The 20,981-nt window shown below is 42.7% G+C and overlaps 1 protein-coding gene across 2 annotated transcripts in view; it reads left to right on the forward strand.

Annotated features, from left to right (window-relative positions):
* The first annotated feature begins 294 nt into the window (after positions 1-294).
* The window catches only part of PNCK (pregnancy up-regulated nonubiquitous CaM kinase), a 34,383-nt gene continuing 13,696 nt past the window's right edge, over positions 295-20,981 (forward strand). Inside the window, exons 1-5 of one of the 2 annotated variants that reach the window (XM_058173916.1) lie at positions 295-522; positions 6,142-6,255; positions 8,056-8,187; positions 11,046-11,120; positions 12,384-12,522. In XM_058173916.1, coding sequence (XP_058029899.1) covers positions 6,179-6,255; positions 8,056-8,187; positions 11,046-11,120; positions 12,384-12,522 — 423 coding nt within the window. In that variant the 5' untranslated portion in view covers positions 295-522; positions 6,142-6,178. Of the gene's footprint in view, positions 523-787; positions 809-6,141; positions 6,256-8,055; positions 8,188-11,045; positions 11,121-12,383; positions 12,523-20,981 lie in introns of those variants that run through there. The other variant, XM_058173917.1, reaches the window with a different exon arrangement.

Below are 20,981 nucleotides of genomic sequence, written 5' to 3' on the forward strand. Positions count from 1 at the left end.
GATCTGCAGTATTATTCTCAATCACAGTATACTTGGGAGAGGGAGAAAATTTGAAAGTAAGACCGGAAAGGTTGGTTTCCCTCCTGACTTGTAAGCCAATCTCTTTAAACCACCACACTACCTCATCCCTCATGATTCAGAGATACACTGCTTCTGCTCTTAGAGGTTTTACTTCAGGGAGGTGCCTAAATTGCCTATCTGCGGTCCCTGCTGTCTTTCCTAGGCTGTAGTAGATCCGAGAAGTCCAGCTGCGGGATGACCACTGGTGTCCCTCTTCCCTTGATTTCCAGCCGCTTCCCTAAACCCACGTCCGCCTGTTATTGCCTTACAAGGCAGGGGCTAAGAGACGCCTAAGGAAGACGGAGTAGAAGGGTGGAGTAAACCAGCAGGCGAGGCGTGGCGTGGCGAGGTGGGTCGGGCTGGCTGGCGGGAGAGGCAAAGTGCGGGCTAGAGGATGGGAAGTGGGACTGCCAGCAGCCCGTGGCCTGGGCTAACTCCAAGGGGCTCAGGACTTTGAAGCAGGTAAGGATGAGGGAGGGAGGAGAAATCGGACTTGCGGGGGGGGGGCGAGGTAGGGTCAGTTTCCCTTTCTCGCCCGCGCTTGTCCACGCACACGCGCGCGTCTCGCTCCGTCCACTCGCCGCCCCACCCAGCCACTCGCCTGCACCATCAGGCTGGGAAGCGCGCGGGATGCAGAGACGCCTAAGGAATGTAAACGAGCCCGGATTGCAGCGGATCCGGGCTGGGTGGAGGAAGAGGAAGATCGCCGGAGAGAGAGAGAGAGAGAGAGAGAGTGAACCCGGGAGAGGTAGAACACCTGGGCTGGGAGGACCCGGGAAAAGGGGAGACGGGGAAGCGGGGTGTCTTGCGGGTGATTCAAAGGGACGCGACGCCAGCGAGGCACACAGCTCTTGTCTTCGCCGGAGGCTGGGTTGATTTATGCGCTTCTTCCTGGCTTCCCATCCTAATCAAAGGGCAGCTGATGCTAAGGGTTGTGCTTCCACAACCGCACACGCACGTCCGAAGTTGGGGTGGGTGGAAAGCCGGGAGATCCTTCGTGAGGGTGCGTAAACGAAAGCAAAGCTGTAACCCTATACACCCGCCTGGCCGGCAAGTCAGTTCTTCCAGTTATTTTAGTGCAAAATGCTTCGGGTTGCCCCGGTTGTAAAGTTGAGCTAGACCTGTGCGCTAGATACCGCTGCCGAGCCGTTGTTTCGGCAGAACAACAGGGCTTTTGGAATGGTTTTGTTTTGGGTTTTTTTTTTGGCTACCGGGGTAGAAAGAACTCGTCTTGGTTGCGCTGGGTTTCCAAACAGGTGGCCGTATCATTGGCTGAAGGAGGGGTAGGTGGGTCGTGCGAATCTGAAATACTTCATTTTAAGCTCTGTTACTGGAAGCCTACGTGTTGCGGTTCTAAAGTGGAGACCCTAGCAAGCTTTATCTCTTTCATCAGTCCGGTTCACTTAACTAAGTCTGTTTATCCATTTTCTTGACTCCTTCTATCCCTGCATATCCTTCTTCCATTCTTGTAACACGATGTATGTATCTCCAGACCGTTCGCAAAATTATCTCCATAACATTCCCTTTTTTGTAAATGTATCCCTCTTTCCCCAACTCACCTCCCTCCCTTCTTTTCTCCTGTCACCAAATTTTCTTTCTGCACCTCTATTCTTTTCATCCTATCTCATTCCTCATCAGTTGCCCTTTTCATGCTGGTATTTGTACACCAATGGCAACAGGTTGTCAACCATTTATGCAGGCTCAGACCTTATTGTCACAAAGTGTGTGCATGCCTGAGCAAACACACATATGCTTTACTTATCTGGCACGGAAACATTTGTTGTTTCATCGGAGATTCGAGAAGACACATAGCATCGTTTATGAGGATAGTTGGGTAACTGCCATTATTGCACATATCAATATTTTTTCAACATATTATAAAAACCAGGTATTGTCAACAACAACAAAAGAAAATGCCTGCATGTTTATGCGTGCTTTTGCATTCATCAAACACTACTGTAGCTTTTGTAATTTTCACCTACTTCTTCCCATTCTCTAAAGATGATAATGTTTTTGACATCATGTAAACATACCATATGATTGGAATATGAAGCACAGTGCAATGCACTCTACACTTTATATGGATTCAGACAGTTTCACCTCAGGCCAAAAGAATAAACACCACACATGGCACACAAACAACCTTCCTAGACTAACTGAACTCTAGTCAAGACTCACTGATATGTGTGTTTGTGTATACACACACACACACACACACACACACACACACACGTATATATAGATATATACATGTGCATACATATATATGTATTTATACACAGTATGTATGTATAAGTATAGGTATATATATGTGTGTATGTGTGTATCTATATCTCTATCTATAGCTATAGCTATATCTCTCTATCTCTATCTCTATATTTATATCTCCCTATGACTATGACTATACCTACCTACCTACCTACCTAATCTACCTACCTTCCTACCTACATGACTGCTGTTAAACATAGAAATTCTCCAGGACCAATAAGCAGTTCTATATCATTAGAAACTGAGTACAAAGGTTTATAATTATTTGAAGAATATAAGGGTATAGGAAAATATTCCTCAACCTGGGGTCTTCTAAATGAGTTTGGACTATGGGTCCTGGAATTCTCTACCCAGCAAATCTGGAAGGAAGAATCCAGGTTTGGGAAGGATGGATAGCAGTCGGGAACTACCTGTAGTAAGTTTCTTCTGTAGTGAGCTACTATCAGATTTATTGTCCCAAAGGCCACTAGTCCTCCACGTCTATTTTGCATCCAGTGGGCAAATGGGAAAATCAAGTATCTCTCAAAGAAGTGGATGTGATTTTGTGATCTGACTACCAGTTTCTGAATTAGGTATCATTCTTTTTTGTTTTAATGCTCAACTTTCACGACACATATTAATTGCCTGTCGTTCACGCACACTCTGGCTATTTGAGGCACCAGTGGTGCAGCTTTCTAGTTGACAAATGCACGCATCCCATCTGCCAACTCCCAACTGAAACTACCCTGCTTTGTATATAAAAAAAAATTCAACCAGTTAGTGAGAGCATGAATTCCTTTAGGTAATACCGTCTTGCAGATTCAAAAGAAGTAATACCATAGCAGTAGTGAAGGCTTATTTTAAAAAAAAGAAAAACTCTGATTTATTAAGGTTGGAGCAATGAGGAGGGACTTTTGTAGCATAAGAACTCTGGGGTGGAAAGAAGGCAGGTGGTACTAGTCTATGGCAGCTCAAGATCCGGACTGCAGGAGGCTCTAGGTGCCCTCTGCCAAGGGCACAAAGCACACCTTGTCTTCACTTCACTCTTACAGTCCTTTGGGGAAATTGAAAAGAGGGCATGCAAGGGTGAACCACGTTGCTTGACTCAGGGACCCAAATAATTGAAGAACAAACAAGATCGGAGGGAGATAAATGTATCCACTGACCAGGCCACTCTTTCCTTTCTTGCATTGACTTAATTTATCCCCTGCCCATCAAACTTTATTTGCTCTGAAAGAGAGAAACCTATAGATGGGGACATATCTATAGGAGGGAGGTTTAATTCCCTTTTGACCCTAAGTGGTTTTTTTTGTTTTTCATCCTGAAACATCTCGAAAGAAGAGAAGAAAAAATGCCATAATGAGAGTTTTCCCCTTCTTGTCTGTTCTTCTTTTCCCAAATTGGTCTTCTCCAACCCGGTGCCCTCTAAGGCATAGGGGATTATGTAATTTGGCACATGTAGAAGGATTCGTTTGGTGGGGGACATTGATCTGTTTTCTTTACATGGGGTTTTTCAGACAGTGATTTAAAGGATAAAAGAAGTATATTCTCTCTCTCTATTTTTCCTTCCTGAAGTAATCGTGTTTTATAATAAAGCTGGCCAAAGTAGCTGCAAAAAGGGCTTACAATTATTTCTTTCTCTGTCTCTCACACATGAATGCATTTGTAGAAATGCACACATAGAGATTACAAAAGCAAAAGTTTGATGTGGAAATGGAATATAAAAGTGTGAAATACTGCTTGTTCTTATCATTTGAAAAGATATGTTCTTCATTTGAAACGACAGCCTAAGCACACTTCTTAATAAATCTGTCCAGATCAATTTTTCTTCTATTCAGTTGAGTGGACATCTCTTTGTTGCAGTGGGAAATATGTACAAGAGAATTTTTCAAGATTTTAACCAGGTTCTGTCTTAATTCTGAAAACAAATACAAATCAGACCATCTTGCCTAGTAGTGAGTTACAGCTACTCTTTGACTTGCAATCTTTTTATGGCACTGAAAAAAGAGACTTACGACCAGTTTTCACACCTACAACTGCTGTAGTAGCATCATGTGATCAAAATACAGATGCTTGGCAACTGCCAGGTATTTATGACAGATGGGTTATCCTGGGGTCATGTGGTCACCATTTTGTGACCTTCTCAGCCAGGTTTGGATACCCAGTGTCAATTTGGGAAGCCAGATTCCATAATGACTGCATGATCTACTTAACTGCAGTGGTTCATTTAAACAACAGTGGCAGAAAAGTTGGCAAAATGGGTCACAACTCACTTAACTGCCTTGCTTAGCAATGGAAATTTTGGCCTCAATTGTGATTTTAAGTCGAGGATTATCTTGAGGATTACTCAGTGGCACAGTGGTTTGAATGCAGTTCTGCAGGCTACTTCTGCTGATCACTGGCTGCCAGCAGTTTGGCAGATCGAATCTCACCAGGCTCAAGGTTGACTCAGCCTTCCATCCTTCCGAGGTGGGTAAAATGAGGACCCAGATTGTTGGGAGCCATAGGCTGACTCTGTAAACTGCTTAGAGAGGGCTGTAAAAGCACTATGAAGCAGTATATTAGTCTAAGTGCTATTGCTATTGCTACCTGTCTTTTTGTTGGTCTAAAACCAAATAAAAGTTGATTGATTGAATTACTTCTTTCCCAGCATCTCAGATGTGTAAATAGTAAGCTGGTTATTTTACATTTTATTAGTAAATTATACTAAAGAAACAAAATTATGACCGGGGATAATATCGTCAGGAATAATATAGCTAATCAGCTTTTACACTATATAATTTTCTTTCTGTAAAACCACTGATTATCATTTGTTGCTGTTAATGAATCTGCCATTACTTCCTCATTTTTTGATACTTCTTCCTAAATATTAGGGGAAACAGTCAAAGATGGTAGATTTTCATAACCATTTTGTTTTTGTAATTATTTTTTTACTCTCTAGAACAGCTTTACTTAAGAGTTTATATTAAGCTTTTACTTGACAAAACAGCCTCCAGCCTGGCTTGTTCTCATGCTTCGAACTACAAGTGGATGTGCAGAAGTTGGCAAACCCCTCATGACACTGTGACAAATTTCCACCTCCTGTTGCCTGTAGGCGCTATTGACGCTTGAATAAGAAACCCCAAAATTTGCCAAAGTGGTCCAAATGTGGTGTTTATTTTTTAAATTATTTTTATTCCACTAGACTCCATAGGAACTCATGGCATTTTGCAGATCAAAATGATCTGCGATTGGGATTTTCTGATTTCAAATTCTTCAGGGTCCATGTTTTTTATAGCCCCAGGTATGTGGCCATGGGGAGCATCTTCTTAATTGTCCAGATGTGAACAGAATTCTACCTTTGCTTGGTTCAAATGTGCCTTTATAATCAAACCTTAAACCATTTGGACAGAACACACCACAGGGTAACTTTAGCTTCTGGCAGTTTGGTGGCCTCCAGTTGTGATAAATTGCAGTTTCCAGACATTGGGATAATTTCTTCAAAAAACTTGCAGATAATGTGGTTGTAGATCCTACCCCTGAAATGGGGAGACCTCCTCAGGTATTATTAAGCACAGGAGAACACGGGATCTTCCGAAAACTGCCTTTCCTTTTATTTCAAGAATATTTGGAACTGGTGATGTGTAGCTCCAAATGTATTTGCGTGTTCCCTTTTAAATCTCCATTTCAGACTCAAAATTTCTTCTTCAGTATCACAGAGCAGAGAGGAGTGGCTGGGAGATTTTGGCCCAAGGAGCCATGGGAACAGACTGACCCCTTTCTAGTTGTTTCCATTACAAATTTCCCTCCCTGTTTGTGACTTTTTCCTCCTCTTCTCTGCCTCCCTATCCCCAGCTCTTTCTGGCCGGCCTGCTTTGAGCTGTTGTTCATAATGCCTCTTGGGAAAGGCTGGAAGAAAACAGTGGAAGACATTGCCAGTGTCTACGACATCAAGGAGAAGCTGGGCGCGTGAGTAAAAAGGAAGGGCTGGCTCAAGATTTGCATGGACGCTCTCCTGCTCTGGGAATCCTGCCCTTGCGGGCTTCATCTCACCCTCCATTTCTTGACATATTTACTTTCCATGCTCTGGGTTAGCCCTTCTCGACTTTTATGCTCCCCTTCCCCAACTTGGGAAGATGAATTGTTGGGGATCTCATAGGCCATGTGGTCTGGGGGATTCAGAGTCTTGGAGGTGCAAGGTTGAAGGAGGCTGTCAGAGCGTCAGTCATTTTGCTTCCCCTCCACCTGCTTCCATTTCTCTTTTTTTCCTTTCCCAGTCAAATCCTGTCCCCGCACATTTATCATGCAGTTAAACCACGCTTCCCTCCTTGTCTTCAGTACCCCTCCAGTATTAAGCACTGGATTGGTGTTAAAGATGGTGCGATTTTAAATATATGTCTATAGAAGCATCCCCCTCCTCCCCCGCCGAGTGGCAGATAATCTCACATGTGCAACATTGCAGAGCGTTTGCAGGGCTGAGATCTGCCTTCCACTCTCCCGTTCTCCATCCCAATCATGATGCTGACTGCTCCCCATCTGCTTTCCCTGCCCTGAGGTCCTCATCCTGCCCCCCACCAGCCCAGCCGGGTCTCTCTCTCTCTCTCTCTGCGGCTGGATGTGGTCCCTCCTCCTCCTCCTCCTCCTCCTCCTCCTGGAAGCCTCTTCTGCAGACCCCAGGAATGCTGCAGCCAGATCTGCTTCATTTGCATACTGCAATCCCATTGGCTTTGATGCCCTCGGACATATCTGACGTGCATTGGACAATAATAGACCAGGAGCCAGAGGGAATTTGCAGAAGGTGGTGGGAGAGAAGAGAGGTTAACTCTTTCTTAACCAAATGCACCAAGCCGCCTAATTTGGATGAAAGGCAGACAATCTAAATCCCTTTCCAGAGGGACATCAAACGGGCTTCTTCCTCTCCTTTGCTCAGGTTTCCTAGGGAATGCCTCCCTCTTGTTTTCTCTGCAGCACTAGGAGATCAGGGTCGCACAGGGGAATGAGTCAGCCAGCCCTGGAAAAATATGCATGTTACCAGTTTGCATACTCAATACCGGAGGATGCTTCAGCCAATTTATTCCAAAATCATAAAGCATCAACCAAAGGATCAGACATACCTGAATTAGCTCCAGTTTGGTGTGTGGTAGAGCAAAGATGGAATGGGGGTGGAGAAAGAGTTGAAGACTCTTGGGGGAGCCTGTGTAGTAAGTCTCAAAAAATTCTACCACCTTTGTATTTTGGTCACTCTTGCTTACTTTGAATGATTTCCCTCATGCAAAGCCAAAAACAAAATGTAACCTCCCCCAAAAACAAAACAACCTTTTCCCTCCCCCACCTTTGAACTACTCATTCTGTCCCCCTCTCCCATTTTATAAAATAAGGCAAAATTCTATTGACTTGATACCATTTTTTGAAGCGGAACACACAATTGCTTCTTTGTCCCAGAACTGTTTGAAGCAAACTGAACATTTTCCGCCCCCCATGTAGCAACTCTAAACTCAGACAATCTGCAGGGAGTTAAAAGAATTACATTGGTGGCATGGCAACGCTTTCCCCCTTATAATCGTAATGCTGTTTTTGCTTAACATCCAATCCAGTAAAAGGTTCCAAGGCATTTAAGGTGGGGGGGGGGACACCAAACAAAACAAAACCAAATCCAGCTTTCCTAGAAATCACACTTAATTTAGTTGGGCATAAAGTACATTAACAGACTTATGTGTATACTGCTGAATTGTTCTTGCAACTGTATCCCTTTAATTCTTATTCTTACAGAGGGGCCTTTTCAGAAGTGGTCTTGGCCCAGGAACATGGATCTCAGCGCCTTGTAGCCCTCAAATGTATTCCTAAAAAAGCACTGCGCGGTAAAGAAGCAGCTGTGGAGAATGAAATTGCTGTGCTCAAAAAGTAAGTCAGTTGGCATTTCTGCACTTTTGTTCCAGTAAAATGTAAAATGAATTTCCTGGTTCAGTGCTCAGGATCCAGTTTTGTACTGGGGCTTCATTTTGTTCAGAAACAACAATTATTCTTATAATAATAACAACCTAATTCAAGTATAGATGATGTTTCACTGATCTTGTAGAGAGTCCAATTTCCAGACATGGAAAAGAGATAACATTGCTTGTCCTTTTAGCTGTATGGCAAAGGGAAAATCAAAGAGGCAACTTGTCCTATAAGAATTTTTTGCACAGGCCAACCTATCACAGTTCTGGACTCGGAAGGCAATGCCTTTTCTCTTTGGGTAAGGATTTCCCTATGGTTTTGATCTCCTTCACTGGAGTGCACTTTTCCATTCTTTTAACTTTAGGGAATGTGTGGGCTTAAATAAGAAGCACACCACATTTAGCAGGGTTCTCAGTGTATTTTGCAGGGATAATTTTATTTATTCAGCCAAGAACCTTGGAGTGATGTACTTTTCCTAAGAATTTCTTCGGCCAGGTTAAAGTTAACAATAGTAATTGTTTCACAGTTACCTATCACCTTTTCCCATTTATCCTTAATTATGGAATAAACATGTCTTAGCAGTTGTGGGTTTTTTTTTTGTCATGCTCTCCTTCAGCTCACTGCCAACTCACATCTGAGTTGCCTTAAGTCATCCTGAACAAGGTCTTCTCCCTTAGGATTTAGCGACACCCGTAATGGACAGGATCAGCCCGGCACCTAACGGCAACTTTAGGCTGATGGGGGTATGATCTCTCCCATCTGGTCCTTCTCTATATTCTGGGACCATTCTGTCCATTTGAGGACAGTAGTAGGAGAATGTGGGTCTTTTAAACCAGCTTCTCCCCCTCTACCCATTATTTATTTATTTTATTTATTTACATTTATACCCCGCCCTTCTCCGAAGACTCAGGGCGGCTTACACTGTGTTAAGCAATAGTCTTCATCCTATTTGTATATTATATACAAAGTCAACTTATTGCCCCCAACAATCTGGGTCCTCATTTTACCTACCTTATAAAGGATGGAAGGCTGAGTCAACCTTGGGCCTGGTGGGACTTGAACCTGCATTAATTGCAGGCAGCTGTTGTTAATAACAGACTGTTTAGCAGTCTGCGCCACTCAAGGACCCATCAAGTCTCCAAACTGATCCCCAACTAAAAGACCTGTGTTTAAAAAAATAGATCATCCCAACTAACAGCTAACAGGTAGTGGAATTGGGGCAGTGGGAAACACTAGGAAAAAGACTCCTATTGTACCATGCGGTTCCCCCTTCATTATTATCAGTTAGATTACTTTTAAACCTGGATTTACTGATCTTTCAAGGAAGCACTAAAACTATGTCTACAAATCACCTGAAAATAGTAATAAGTACTGGGCAGGGGTGAAATCCAGCAAGTTCTGACAGATTCTGGACAGCCAGTAGCGGACATTTTGAGTAGTTCGGAGAACTGGCAAATACCACCTCTAGCTGGCCCCAGAGTGTGGTGGGAATGAAGATTTTGCAATATCCTTCCCTCTGGAGTGGGGAGGGAATGGGGATTTTGCAGTGTCCTTCCCCTGGAGTGGTGTGGGAATGGAGATTTTGCAGTATCCTTCCCCTGCCATGCCCACCGAGCCATGCCCACCAAGCCACGTCCACAGAACCGGTAGTAAAAGAATTTGGATTTCACCACTGATACTGGGGAAATTCTCTTATCACCCAACCCATCCACACCCTTCAGCTGCACCATGAAGCTATCCCTGATTCCCATCAGCTCCCTTTTTTTGTGTGGCTTTGCTGAAAAATGTGGGAGAGCTGTGTGGTGTATTTCCACACCACAACTGGGAGAGAAGTCAGCTTAATTGGGGAGAGCTGGCCTTTTGACCCGCTACATTTCTAATCATACCATAGCATCAGAATCTGCTCTCCCCTTTTTCTGCTATCTCTCACAACCCAGTGTACAGCTGGCAGATACATAATCCACCTGCCAGAACTTGTTTCCTCCTCTGCTGCATCCTAGTTAAAGAGTGTAACTGGTAGATTCTCACCAGCTGTTCATGTTTGGTGGAAGAAGAGGGAAGCCAAACTACAGAAACCCGCCAAACTACAGAAACCCACCAAACTCCTTGACTTGCTCCCTATGTAATAAACAAGCACTAGTAAATAAGCACCATTTGCTGGCTAGTGGTTGGCAATAGGAGCAGCAGGTTTTATGTCAGGATACTTTTTTGCTCAAGGATTGGTGGAGAGCAATCTTTAACTATAGAGAGGAGTCCCTAGTGAGATTCCTATCTGAGTAGGGCTTCAACCAGCTCTGATCAAACTTTCAGCCTTAGGAGTAGCTACATGGCTTTCATTATGCTTCCTACACATGTAGGAGAAGGCCAGGCTGAGTCCAAGGGAGGGGTCAAATGCATCATCAGTCATGAGTCCCTTCGTGCCCACAAGAGATCTAAGTCCAGCCCACCTTGAATTCCTTTCTTTTCCTAACTCCCACTAATTTCCCTAGACCAGGGGTCTGCAAACTTGGCTCTTTAAGACTTGTGGACTTCAACTCCCAGTGTTCCTCAGCCAGCTTTGCTTTGCTTTGCTTTGCTTTGAGGAACTCTGGGAGTTTAAGTCCACAAGTCTTAAAAGAGCCAGTTTTGCAGACCCCTGCCCTAGACCATTAGTAGTTCAGATTCTTATAGAGAACTTGAGCTTACAATAAATCTTTATACACATTTGGATTGCCCGGATTTCTCTGCTTTCCCTGGAGCTTGACAACACATACCTTTCTGAAAAGGTGAGGGTAGATTCTTGGTGCGTTGGCTGTCTTTCACTCTCCTAATTTTTGTTGTAGGATTCAACATGAGAACATTGTCGCTCTGGAAGATATTTATGAAAGCCCCACTCATTTGTACCTCGCCATGCAGCTGTGAGTAGAAGTCCCTACCCTATGAATATGTTTCTACTTGTGAGGTCTGGGGGGGGCAATTTGTCCTCTGGGATAAATGTCTACTTTTGGAAGGATATAAAATGGCATTACAATTCTTTTGTAGATCACAACAATGCATGTAGTTCTTTCAGAGGAAAAGGTCCTTGCATCCAACGAGGTTACAACTAAAATTAATCTTTTTCTGATTGGTGCAGTATTGTAATTTGAGGAACTGCATTTGAAGGGTGGCATCTTGGGAAGGGCTGGTTGTAGTAATCAGATAACATAGGGAAGGCAAGTCTGCGGAGAATCAAGAGCAAATGATATTTGAGATACTTAGTTTTATTCCAAATCCATGTAAGAATGAATTTGGAGGAGAGAACTAGAGAGAGATAACACCTTGAACCCTCCAAATAAAGGATCCCAGTTTGTAGGACCAGTTTGCCTTTTTCTGGTATGCAGCTCACCATACCAAATATATGTATGTATGCAGGGGTGAAATGCTCCCGGTTTGGACCGGATTATTCGATCCGGTAGCGATGGCGGCAGGTGGTTCGGAGAATCAGTAGCAAAAATCCCTGCCCACCCCATGCCCAGCTGAGCTGCGCGATCATCAGAGGTTTTTTTTTTTACTTTTAAAAGCATTTTTTCTACAGCTGAAAAAATGCTTTTAAAAGTTAAAAAAAAGCCTCTGATGATCAGGCATCTCAGCTGGGATTGTCAGAGCCTTTTAAAAGCATTTTTTTACAACCTCTTTGGCCAAAGAGGTTGTAGAAAAAATGCTTTTAAAAGTTAAAAAAAAAGTTGGCCACACCCACCCAGTCACATTACCCCCCTCAACCAAGCCACGTCCACAGAACCGGTAGTAGCAAATTTTACATTTCACCACTGTTTGTATGTATATATGAGTATATAGTTGTGCCTTTGAATCAGTGTTGACTCCCAGTGACTGTCTGGACAATTTTCCCGGGAAGATTTCAGAAGTGGTTTGCCCTTCTTTTTCCATGGCCCAAGGCCATTCCGCTGTCTTTGTGCCTAAGGTGGGATTGAGTTTCTGATCTTCAGGTTTCTAGTGTGATGTCTTAACCACTACACCAAACTGACTCAAAGGCATCAAATAAACAAATCAGCACTACCCATATAAGCTGCAGGTTAGGTTCCCTAGCCTCCCTTTTCAATTGGGAAAGAAGATCATTCCTGATTGTTGGATTCTTCCTCTTGCTGAAAGAATGTGAATGTAAATCAGCTCTCTCCTGGGTGCAGAGTGACAGGTGGAGAGCTCTTTGACCGCATCATCGAACGAGGCTATTACACAGAAAAGGATGCTAGCCAGCTCATCCGGCAGGTGCTAGAGGCTGTGAATTACCTGCATGATCTGGGAATCGTTCATCGGGATCTCAAAGTGAGTATGTGGGGATGCTTTGGGGTAGCCAACAGGTCCCAACTTTATACAAGAGAGAGGACCCCCCACCCAAGTCTAGGAGCCATGCTTTGCTGATAGACATTTATATTTAGCCTTTGGGGTTGTCTAGCCAGACATAAAGTGAACAACGTGGTATATGCAGTACAATGCAACAAGCCATGTGCAGATCTGTGCATTGGAGAAGCAAAACAACCACTTCTAAGCACATGGCACAACATAGGAGAACAAACACATCAGGATTAGATTCCGCAGTCCATCTGCATTTAAAAGACACAGGCCACTCTTTTGAAGACAGCAAAGTCAACATTTTGGACTGAGAGGACCACTGGTTTGAAAGAGGGGTCAAAGAGGCCATCTATGTCAAAATTGAGCAGCCCTCTCTCAACATGTTGTGGCTCCAGCCCCCCCCCCCGGGCCTGGCCTCCTGCCAGAAAGTGACTCAGAGAGTGAGGGGGAAGGGCCGTCGGGGCTCCCCTCTGCAGGGCCGGCCTCTCTGGCTCAGCCCCAGATTTGGACCGGCTCGCGCGATCCGTTAGCGATGGTGGCTGCTGGTTCGGAGGACCGATAGCAAAAATCCCTGGCCCCGCCCCCATGCCTCTGCTGAGCCGCACCATCAGCAGAGGGTTTTTTTTTTACTTTTAAAAGCCGGTTTTTCTTCAGCCGAAACATGCCTTTAAAAGTAAAAAAAAGCCTTTGAGGATCCTGCCCCTCAGCTGAGATTGGCAGAGCCTTTAAACTTAAAAAAAATAATTTAAAAGTCTCTTCTGGCGATCTCACCTGAGTTCCTCATCAGCAGAACCTTAATTGTACTCTTACTAGTAGAAAACATTTTTTAAAAAAATGTTTGTGCAGCTTTCTGAGATTTGGTGTGTTTCTGTAGTGTTTCAACTACACAATCACACAAAATCTCAGAAAGCTGTATGTGGCATTTTGTGTGTGTGTGTGTGTGTACGTTGTGTTGTGTGTGTGTGTGTGTAAAGTGTGAAAGTTGGTTTTTGAGCTTTTTGTGGCTGTGTGAAGTGTGAAGTGCAGCTGCTTTTACATTGTGTGTGAGTCAGGTGTGTTGTGTTGTGTGTGTGTAAAGTGTGAAAGTTGGTTTTTGGTACCTCTTATTGCTTTTTATACTTTGTTTATTATTTATATTATTTATTGTTATTGGCCACGCCCACCCAGTCATCTGACCACCAAGCCACGCCCACCAATTAAGCCACACCCTCAGAACCGGTAAGGAAAATTTTTAGATTTCACCCCTGGGGAGGGATATGATATCATCTATCTCCAATCTTCAATACAGTCATTTCAACAGTTCCAAGAAGGCTCCGCACCCATTTGCACCACTCAGGTGATTCTGAGGACACAGATAAACCTCCAGGTGACCTTATTGACTCGCTAAAAGAATGGAAATGACCAGCTGTCTGCAAGGAGTAAAAATCTTTCCATTCCCCACCACCCAGTCAGAGCTTTTTGGATGAGAAGGGAAACATCTTCAAAGAAAAAAACCAGAAAGCCCAGTTGCCTCTTTAAAAAAGCACCTGTAGGATTTAGCCTGGTTATAGAGTTGACATATTTTTCTGGATTTCCAAAATAAATTGAACTACAAACTACCTGAGGGGGTCTATGTTGGCACAAAACCTAAGCTGCCATTACCACCAAAACAAGGTTTTTAAACAGCCTACTTTTTGGAATTCTTTCCAACCTTTTGTTGTAAAAATTACATCATTGGGAGGAAGTGGGAGGAGGCTTAAGAATGGTGCAGTCAGCCTAATTCCAGGCCTTACCCATTCCATAGGGGTGTTTTGGGGGAATTTGTTCTGAATTTTGTTCTTTGCCATTCACAGTTGGATTTGGCCCATTTTTGAACTCCATCTTTCATTGATTTTTTTTCCCACCATGCAAAATGTAATCCCAGTTTCCCAGTTTCCAGAGAGTTTTTCTGTTTAGACTCCTGAATTGTGGATGTGATGTAGAACAGCGGTCACCAACTGGTGGTCTGCAAGAAAATTTTGGTGGTCTGCAGAAAAAAATTTGCATTTTTTAATATTGCACTAAATCAGGGATCCTCAAACTAGAGCCCCTGGGTGGGATACGTGCAATGAACATTTGTGTTGCTGCAGAGAGTCTCCCTTTCAGGGTCTTTTTGTGTGGATTGGAGGGGGACAGAAATTCCAACTCGGGGTCTGCTTCAGCCTCCTGGTGTGGGGCTTTGGGCAAAGGCTGGAGGGCCTCGTTCCAGTGGGACTGTATCATGGCCTGCAACTGGCTGACCATCTCAGCCTGCTGAGCCTCCAGGAGTCTGTACCTGGCCTTGCACTCCCACAGGTCTTCCCTCTGCTTGGAAAGCCTATGCTCGTAGTCCTCAATGAGGTGCTTCTGTTGAACCTCCTTCTCGGTCAGATCCAATTTGAACTGAGCTGTTTTGCCAACTCTTTCTTGTGGTGGCTGCTTAGCTCCAACAACTGCTTCCTGTTGGGTCCCTAAGGACCCCAGTGGGGAGGCGAGGCGTGGCTGGGAGGGGAGGAGTGAGTAGAGGCCGGCGAGGCGCCCCTCGACATGAGTGACATCGACTTGACCACGCCCACCCAGTCACATGTCCACCTAGCCACGCCCACCCAGTCGGTCACTTGGCAGATCATATTAGTGGTACGCGAGATTTAAAATTATGAATTTAGTGGTCCCTGAGGTCCGAAAGGTTGGGGCCCTCTGATGTAGAATGTAGAACACATGATATATATTTTTCTTAGCTTCACTTGAATTGAGAATTAAAATTGGCCAGGGTTATGCTGTGTGTTAAACTGGCCCAGTGTGTTGTACAGAAGCAGCTTTGCTTTTAGGATGTCAGTGATCTACAAATTTCTGAAAACGTTACTTCAATGTGTAACTTATCTATAAAATCAGCTCCTGGATTTTGTCTCTTTGCCACATGTTGGCATAACCAAGATGTAAACTAAGAGTGAGGCTACATGGAGGAAGCGGCTGAATTTTGTATAACTAATTTTTGTCAAGGAAAAAAAATATGACAAATTTATCTTAACCAGACTTCGTGCCAGCTCTTTGCAATAAGTAAGCAAATGTGAGGCTTTGTGGTGAGGGATACCTTTAGCCCAAAGCTGGCAGTTGGGAGGATCAGGAGTTGGATAAGTAGTCTCTCTGGAGTTCTCACAAATCTCTGCTTTTAATGTTGGAATTAGGCAGGTACTCAGGTACTGAAAGGGAATAAGGGGCAGGAATGGTTAATTCTCCTGGTTAATTCTCTCTTCAAGTGTAATCTTATTTGCATTATGACCAAAATTCAGAATATGAAATTCACTGTAATGTGTTACTGCAGTTGCCCTGTCTTCTGTTAACAATCTGTGAGTCAGAATTTAGTCAGCAGAACTAAAAGCAATGCAAAGCTGTTTCCTGAAAGAAATGATGGTCCCCAGAGAAAGAAACCAGATTCAGGGTCAATTTTCTTTGTCTGGCAAGATAGGCCATTTGGAAGAAGGAAGTGAGGGGGGGATGGAAAAATCAAATCCCCCAAATCAGTGTTTTCCTAACCCTAACCCTTGGCAACTTGAAGATAGGTGGACTTCAACTCCCAGTATTCTCCTGCTAGCCATGCTAGCTGGGAAATTCTGGGGTTTGAAACCTGTCCATCTTCATATTGCCGAGATTGAGAAACACTACCCTGAATTAACCTTCTGAATGGAGGTGCAATTGTCACTTAGTAAGATGCAGATTTTGCTCCTGCTGCAGCAGAGTCTTCCTCCTTTTAGAAGCAAACGCCTGCTGCTCATGGAAAAAATGTACTGTGCTGATTGATGAATGCAGAATAGAGGAAGTCCCACATTTGCATGCTGGCATTGGATCTGTCTTCCTAGGAAATGGAGAAGATGCAGTATTTTGGTTTGATAATGATGAGCATCCCAATAACGGCCCAGTTTAGAGCACTTGTCTATGGTACAATACCACTGCTAGTCTGGAGAGCCGCTGTGATCTGAAACAAGTGATTGAGGCCTAGTCAGCATCTAGCAAAGCATCCCATTCTTATGGGCGGCTTTGTGTTAGGCCTGGAAGAATGAATTTCTTCAGTTTCTGTCCTCTTCATGATGATTAACGAACCTGTTACTATCAGTAGAACTTTTTGCCAGCACCGATAGTCTCTGATCAATTTATCTTGAATAGTCTTTCTTATTGCCTAGCTTTCACAGGAATATGCTACATCTGGGAAGAACATGGCCATTGCAATACATACCTTTAGTATTTTATCCAGGCTTAGCATAGGCTTTTTTCTAAGTAGTAAATGTTTCTTTGGTTCATGGCTTGTGGATTTTTGAGCCTTTGAACAAGGAAGATAAAGTCTGTGATTACTTTAACTTCTCCCTTTTGTGGGGTCAGCAATTCTTGTAATCTTGGTCATCCCTCCCTCCCCACCCCCAATCTTTTACTAGTGAGAAGCAGACTGCCTTTTATGAGTGAGAAGCAGAGTTTTGTATTTACTTTTTTTTATCTTCACAAGAAATTCATTAATTTTTTTTTTGCTTCCCATCAAATACAATCAATGGGAAGCATATACTATTAATATTTCTCCCAAAATTTTCAGTTCCAATTACGATACCTTCCATAGCTTTCCTCAACGTATTCTGCATATGAGTTAAATGGTAACATGCAGTTTTGGCATACGCCTTTTTCTAATTATGGGCAGTTTAGTTTTTTCTCATCATTTGTTTTAACCTCGTGGCTCCCGCATAACACCCATCCTGCGCAGACTGCACTGGCTACCTGTGGCCTTCCGGGTGCGCTTCAAGGTTTTGGTGACCACCTTTAAAGCGCTCCATGGCATAGGGCCGGGTTATCTACGGGACCGCCTACTGCTACCGAATACCTCTCACCGACCCGTGCGCTCTCACAGAGAGGGACTCCTCAGGGTGCCGTCAGCGAGGCAATGTCGTCTGGCGACGCCCAGGGGAAGGGCCTTCTCTGTGGGGGCTCCCACTCTCTGGAACGAACTACCCCCAGGACTTCGTCTGCTTCCGGACCTTCGGACCTTCCGCCGTGAGCTTAAAACATACTTATTTAATTGCGCAGGACTGAGCTAGATTTTAATTTATGGTTTTTTAAATTGGGTTTTATTTTCATATTTTTAATTTAGGCTTTTAGAATAAGTTTTTTAACTGTTTTTAGATTATATTTACCTGTTTTTTAAATGCCTGTAAACCGCCCTGAGTCCTTTGGGAGATAGGGCGGTATATAAATTTAAACAATAAATAAATAAATAAATAAACTGTTGCTTCCTGGCCATTGTACAGATTATTCAATAGGCTGATAAAGTGACCAGGTAGACCATCCTTTCAAGAGCTATTCACTCTGTATGGTCAAAGGTCTTTGTATAATCAATAAGCAAAAAAAGATGTTTTTACCTTTTGTTTTATCCACTGGAAGTTAGGAATGTGGGTTCTAGTCCAACTTATCCTTTTACCTCTTCTTGTCCCATGTATGAACTGCATAATCCTGAACATTATCTTACTAATGTGTGAGATAAGTCCAATTCAGCGGTTTGAGTAGTTCTTAAAACAATACTTTTTAAAAGTATTGGAATATAAATTAATCTTTTCCACTCTTTTCTGTTCCTACTTAACAATCTCAAATATCACATTAACTGCATCATTTTGTAAAATTGTAATGCTTCTGCTGTATCTCCTACAGCTTTATTGTTACCAGTGTTTCCTAAGACTTATTTAATTTTACTTTCCAGGACGTCTAGTTTCAACACAGTGGTCAAACCTGTATATATTTTATTGTTTGGAGGAACTTCCTTTATTGTTCTTTTATATACTTGCACCATCTTTTCTTGATATGTTTTTTCTCCAGTATATCTTTCTTTTGTCTTTTCATGCTCCTATTTTCACAAAAGGTCCTTTTATAAGCTGTGGTGGCGCAGTGGTTAGAAAGCAGTATTGCAGACTGATTCTGCCCACAGCCAGGAGTTTGATCATGACCAGCTATAGGTTGTCTCAGCCTTCCATCCTTCCAAGGTTGGTCAAATGAGGACTCAGATTGTTGGGGGCATTACGCTGACATTGTAAACGGACCAGAGAGTGCTATAAACCACTATAGCATGGTATATAACTCTAAGTGCTATTGCTATTTGTTTTATGTATTTTTTTAAAAATAAAGCTCTTTTCATTCCCATTCAAATGTTCTCTTCAGTTTGTTGGTGTTGCTTACTGATATATAATTCCTTGCCTTTTGCTGCTTTTTCTGGAATTTAGCATTAGATTGCCATTTGCTTTCTGCTTTCCTTCAGTTATTTCTGATGTATTGTAAAGTTTAGAAGTTGGAATTTTATTCTTGGTTCACAAAAAACAAACAAACACAAGAGACCGGTTCTTCTGGTTTACGATGATGTGGTATATTTATGTTTTACAAATAATAAATGAGGAATGCAGAAAGCTTTCCTCACACAGAAACCAACAATTGTTGACCTGAGATAAGTAGATAAGAAGATATAAACTAAATTCACCAAGCTAGGAGATGCATGAAGTAGGGGCCCCTTATCACAATAAAGGGAATAAGCAGAAGGACCAGCTTCTTTGCTCAGTGAGGCAAATTAGGGAAAAAGTAATTAGTAAGATTAAGATTACCAGATATACTAAAGATAAAGGTAAAGCCCTGTCCAGTTGTGTCCAACTCTAGGGGGCAGTGCTCATCTTTGTTTCTTATCCGAGGGAACCAGTATTGTCTGAAGTTGCTTCTGTGGTAATGTGATCAGCATGACTATACGCTGAGGTACATGAAGTGCTGTTTCCACTCCACCAAAATGGTACCTATTTATCTAATTGCAGTTGCATGCTTTCAAAGTGCTAGGTTGGCAGGAGCTGAAGCAAGAACAGGAGCTCATTCCATCATGTGGTACTTGAGTCTTGAATTGTCAACCTTCTGGTCAATAAGCCCAGCATCTTAACCACTAAGCTACCACACCACTTCTGAGCTATATTATGTAATGATTTACATTCTATGGATTGGCACATTTCTTCCTGTTTATGTCGGCTGGCGGCTCCCAGGGGTAGGGCCTTCTCTGTGGGAGCACCGACGCTCTGGAACGAACTTCCCCCTGGCTTACGTCAAGTTCCTGATCTTCGGACCTTCCGTCGTGAGCTAAAAACATACTTATTTATTCAAGCAGGACTGGCATAAATAGTGATTTTAAATTGGGGTTTTAGAGATTTTAAACATTTGTAAATTTTTTAATTTTTAAATTATCGGCCATTTATTAATAGTTTCTTTTAATTTCTTTTAATTGTATATACTCTGTATTTTATTTCGGCTGTACACCGCCCTGAGTCCTTCGGGAGAAGGGCGGTATAAAAATCTAATAAAACTAAAACTAAAAACTTTATATATATAATCCTCACTGACCTAAGATTGGAGTTCCCAATTTGCTTTGGCTGGGGTTCAGCAATGACAGTGAATGTATCTTAATAAAGACAATCAAACTCAGACCGCTATTGTTCTGGTTCTTGTTTTAGTGGAGCAGCTGTTCCCCCAGGATAATATTATCAAACAGCCATTTGGCTTTGTTCTGCTTTTTGCATTTCAGGATACTTTTGTTTGTTACATCTTTAAGAAATTTACAGATTTTTGTCTAGAAATCTTCATGCAGTCTATTTATCAAATTCTGCAAGATCTATTCTTTACCCTTGCTGCATACTCATGAAATTGAATATTGTTGGTAGGATTATTTTGTTTAAGTTGTAATTTTGTAGGCAGGGAGTAGTAATCTGTGCCATAATTAGCACCAGTTCTTGTTTGTGCTGACCAAAGTCTGTTTTTTTTTACTGAGTATATAGTCTATACATTATACATTATTTGATTTTGGTTTTGTCCATCCATTAATGTCCATGTGTAGAGTTACCTTTTAGATTGTTGGAAGGAGGTATTTGCTATAAACATTGAATTTTCTTGCCAGAATTCTCCTACTTTGTTTTGTACACAGAGAAAGGTTTTCCTATTATTCCAAATGGTATTGCATAGCCCTTTGAGAACCAGTTCGGTGGCTAAGACCTTAGGCTATAAATCAGGCGACAGTTCTAGTCCCACTTTAGGCATGAAGCCACAGGGTGACCTTGGGCCAGCCACTCTCCAGGAATTTGTCCAAGCAGTTACCAGGAATCAAGACTGACTCAAAGGAACCAACCAAACAACAAAAAAGACAAACATCCTTTTAGTATGATCTCTTCTTTTGGTTTAGCATGTTGCCATAAAACTTTCTCTGCATCTATGGTTGGAGTATAGTTTCGGATGATTTGTAACATTGATTGGATTGCCTTGGAATCATTTGTGATCATTCCAGTTGTATCTAAGCATTGGCTTTTACACCCTTTTGTTAACAGTAATGGCTACTCCATTTCTTTTGTTCTTGCCCATGGCAAAAAATATGGTATCTCACTAATGTGAAG

This window comes from Ahaetulla prasina, chromosome 2 (genome assembly GCF_028640845.1).
Source record: "Ahaetulla prasina isolate Xishuangbanna chromosome 2, ASM2864084v1, whole genome shotgun sequence".
Taxonomy (NCBI): Eukaryota; Metazoa; Chordata; class Lepidosauria; order Squamata; family Colubridae; genus Ahaetulla; species Ahaetulla prasina.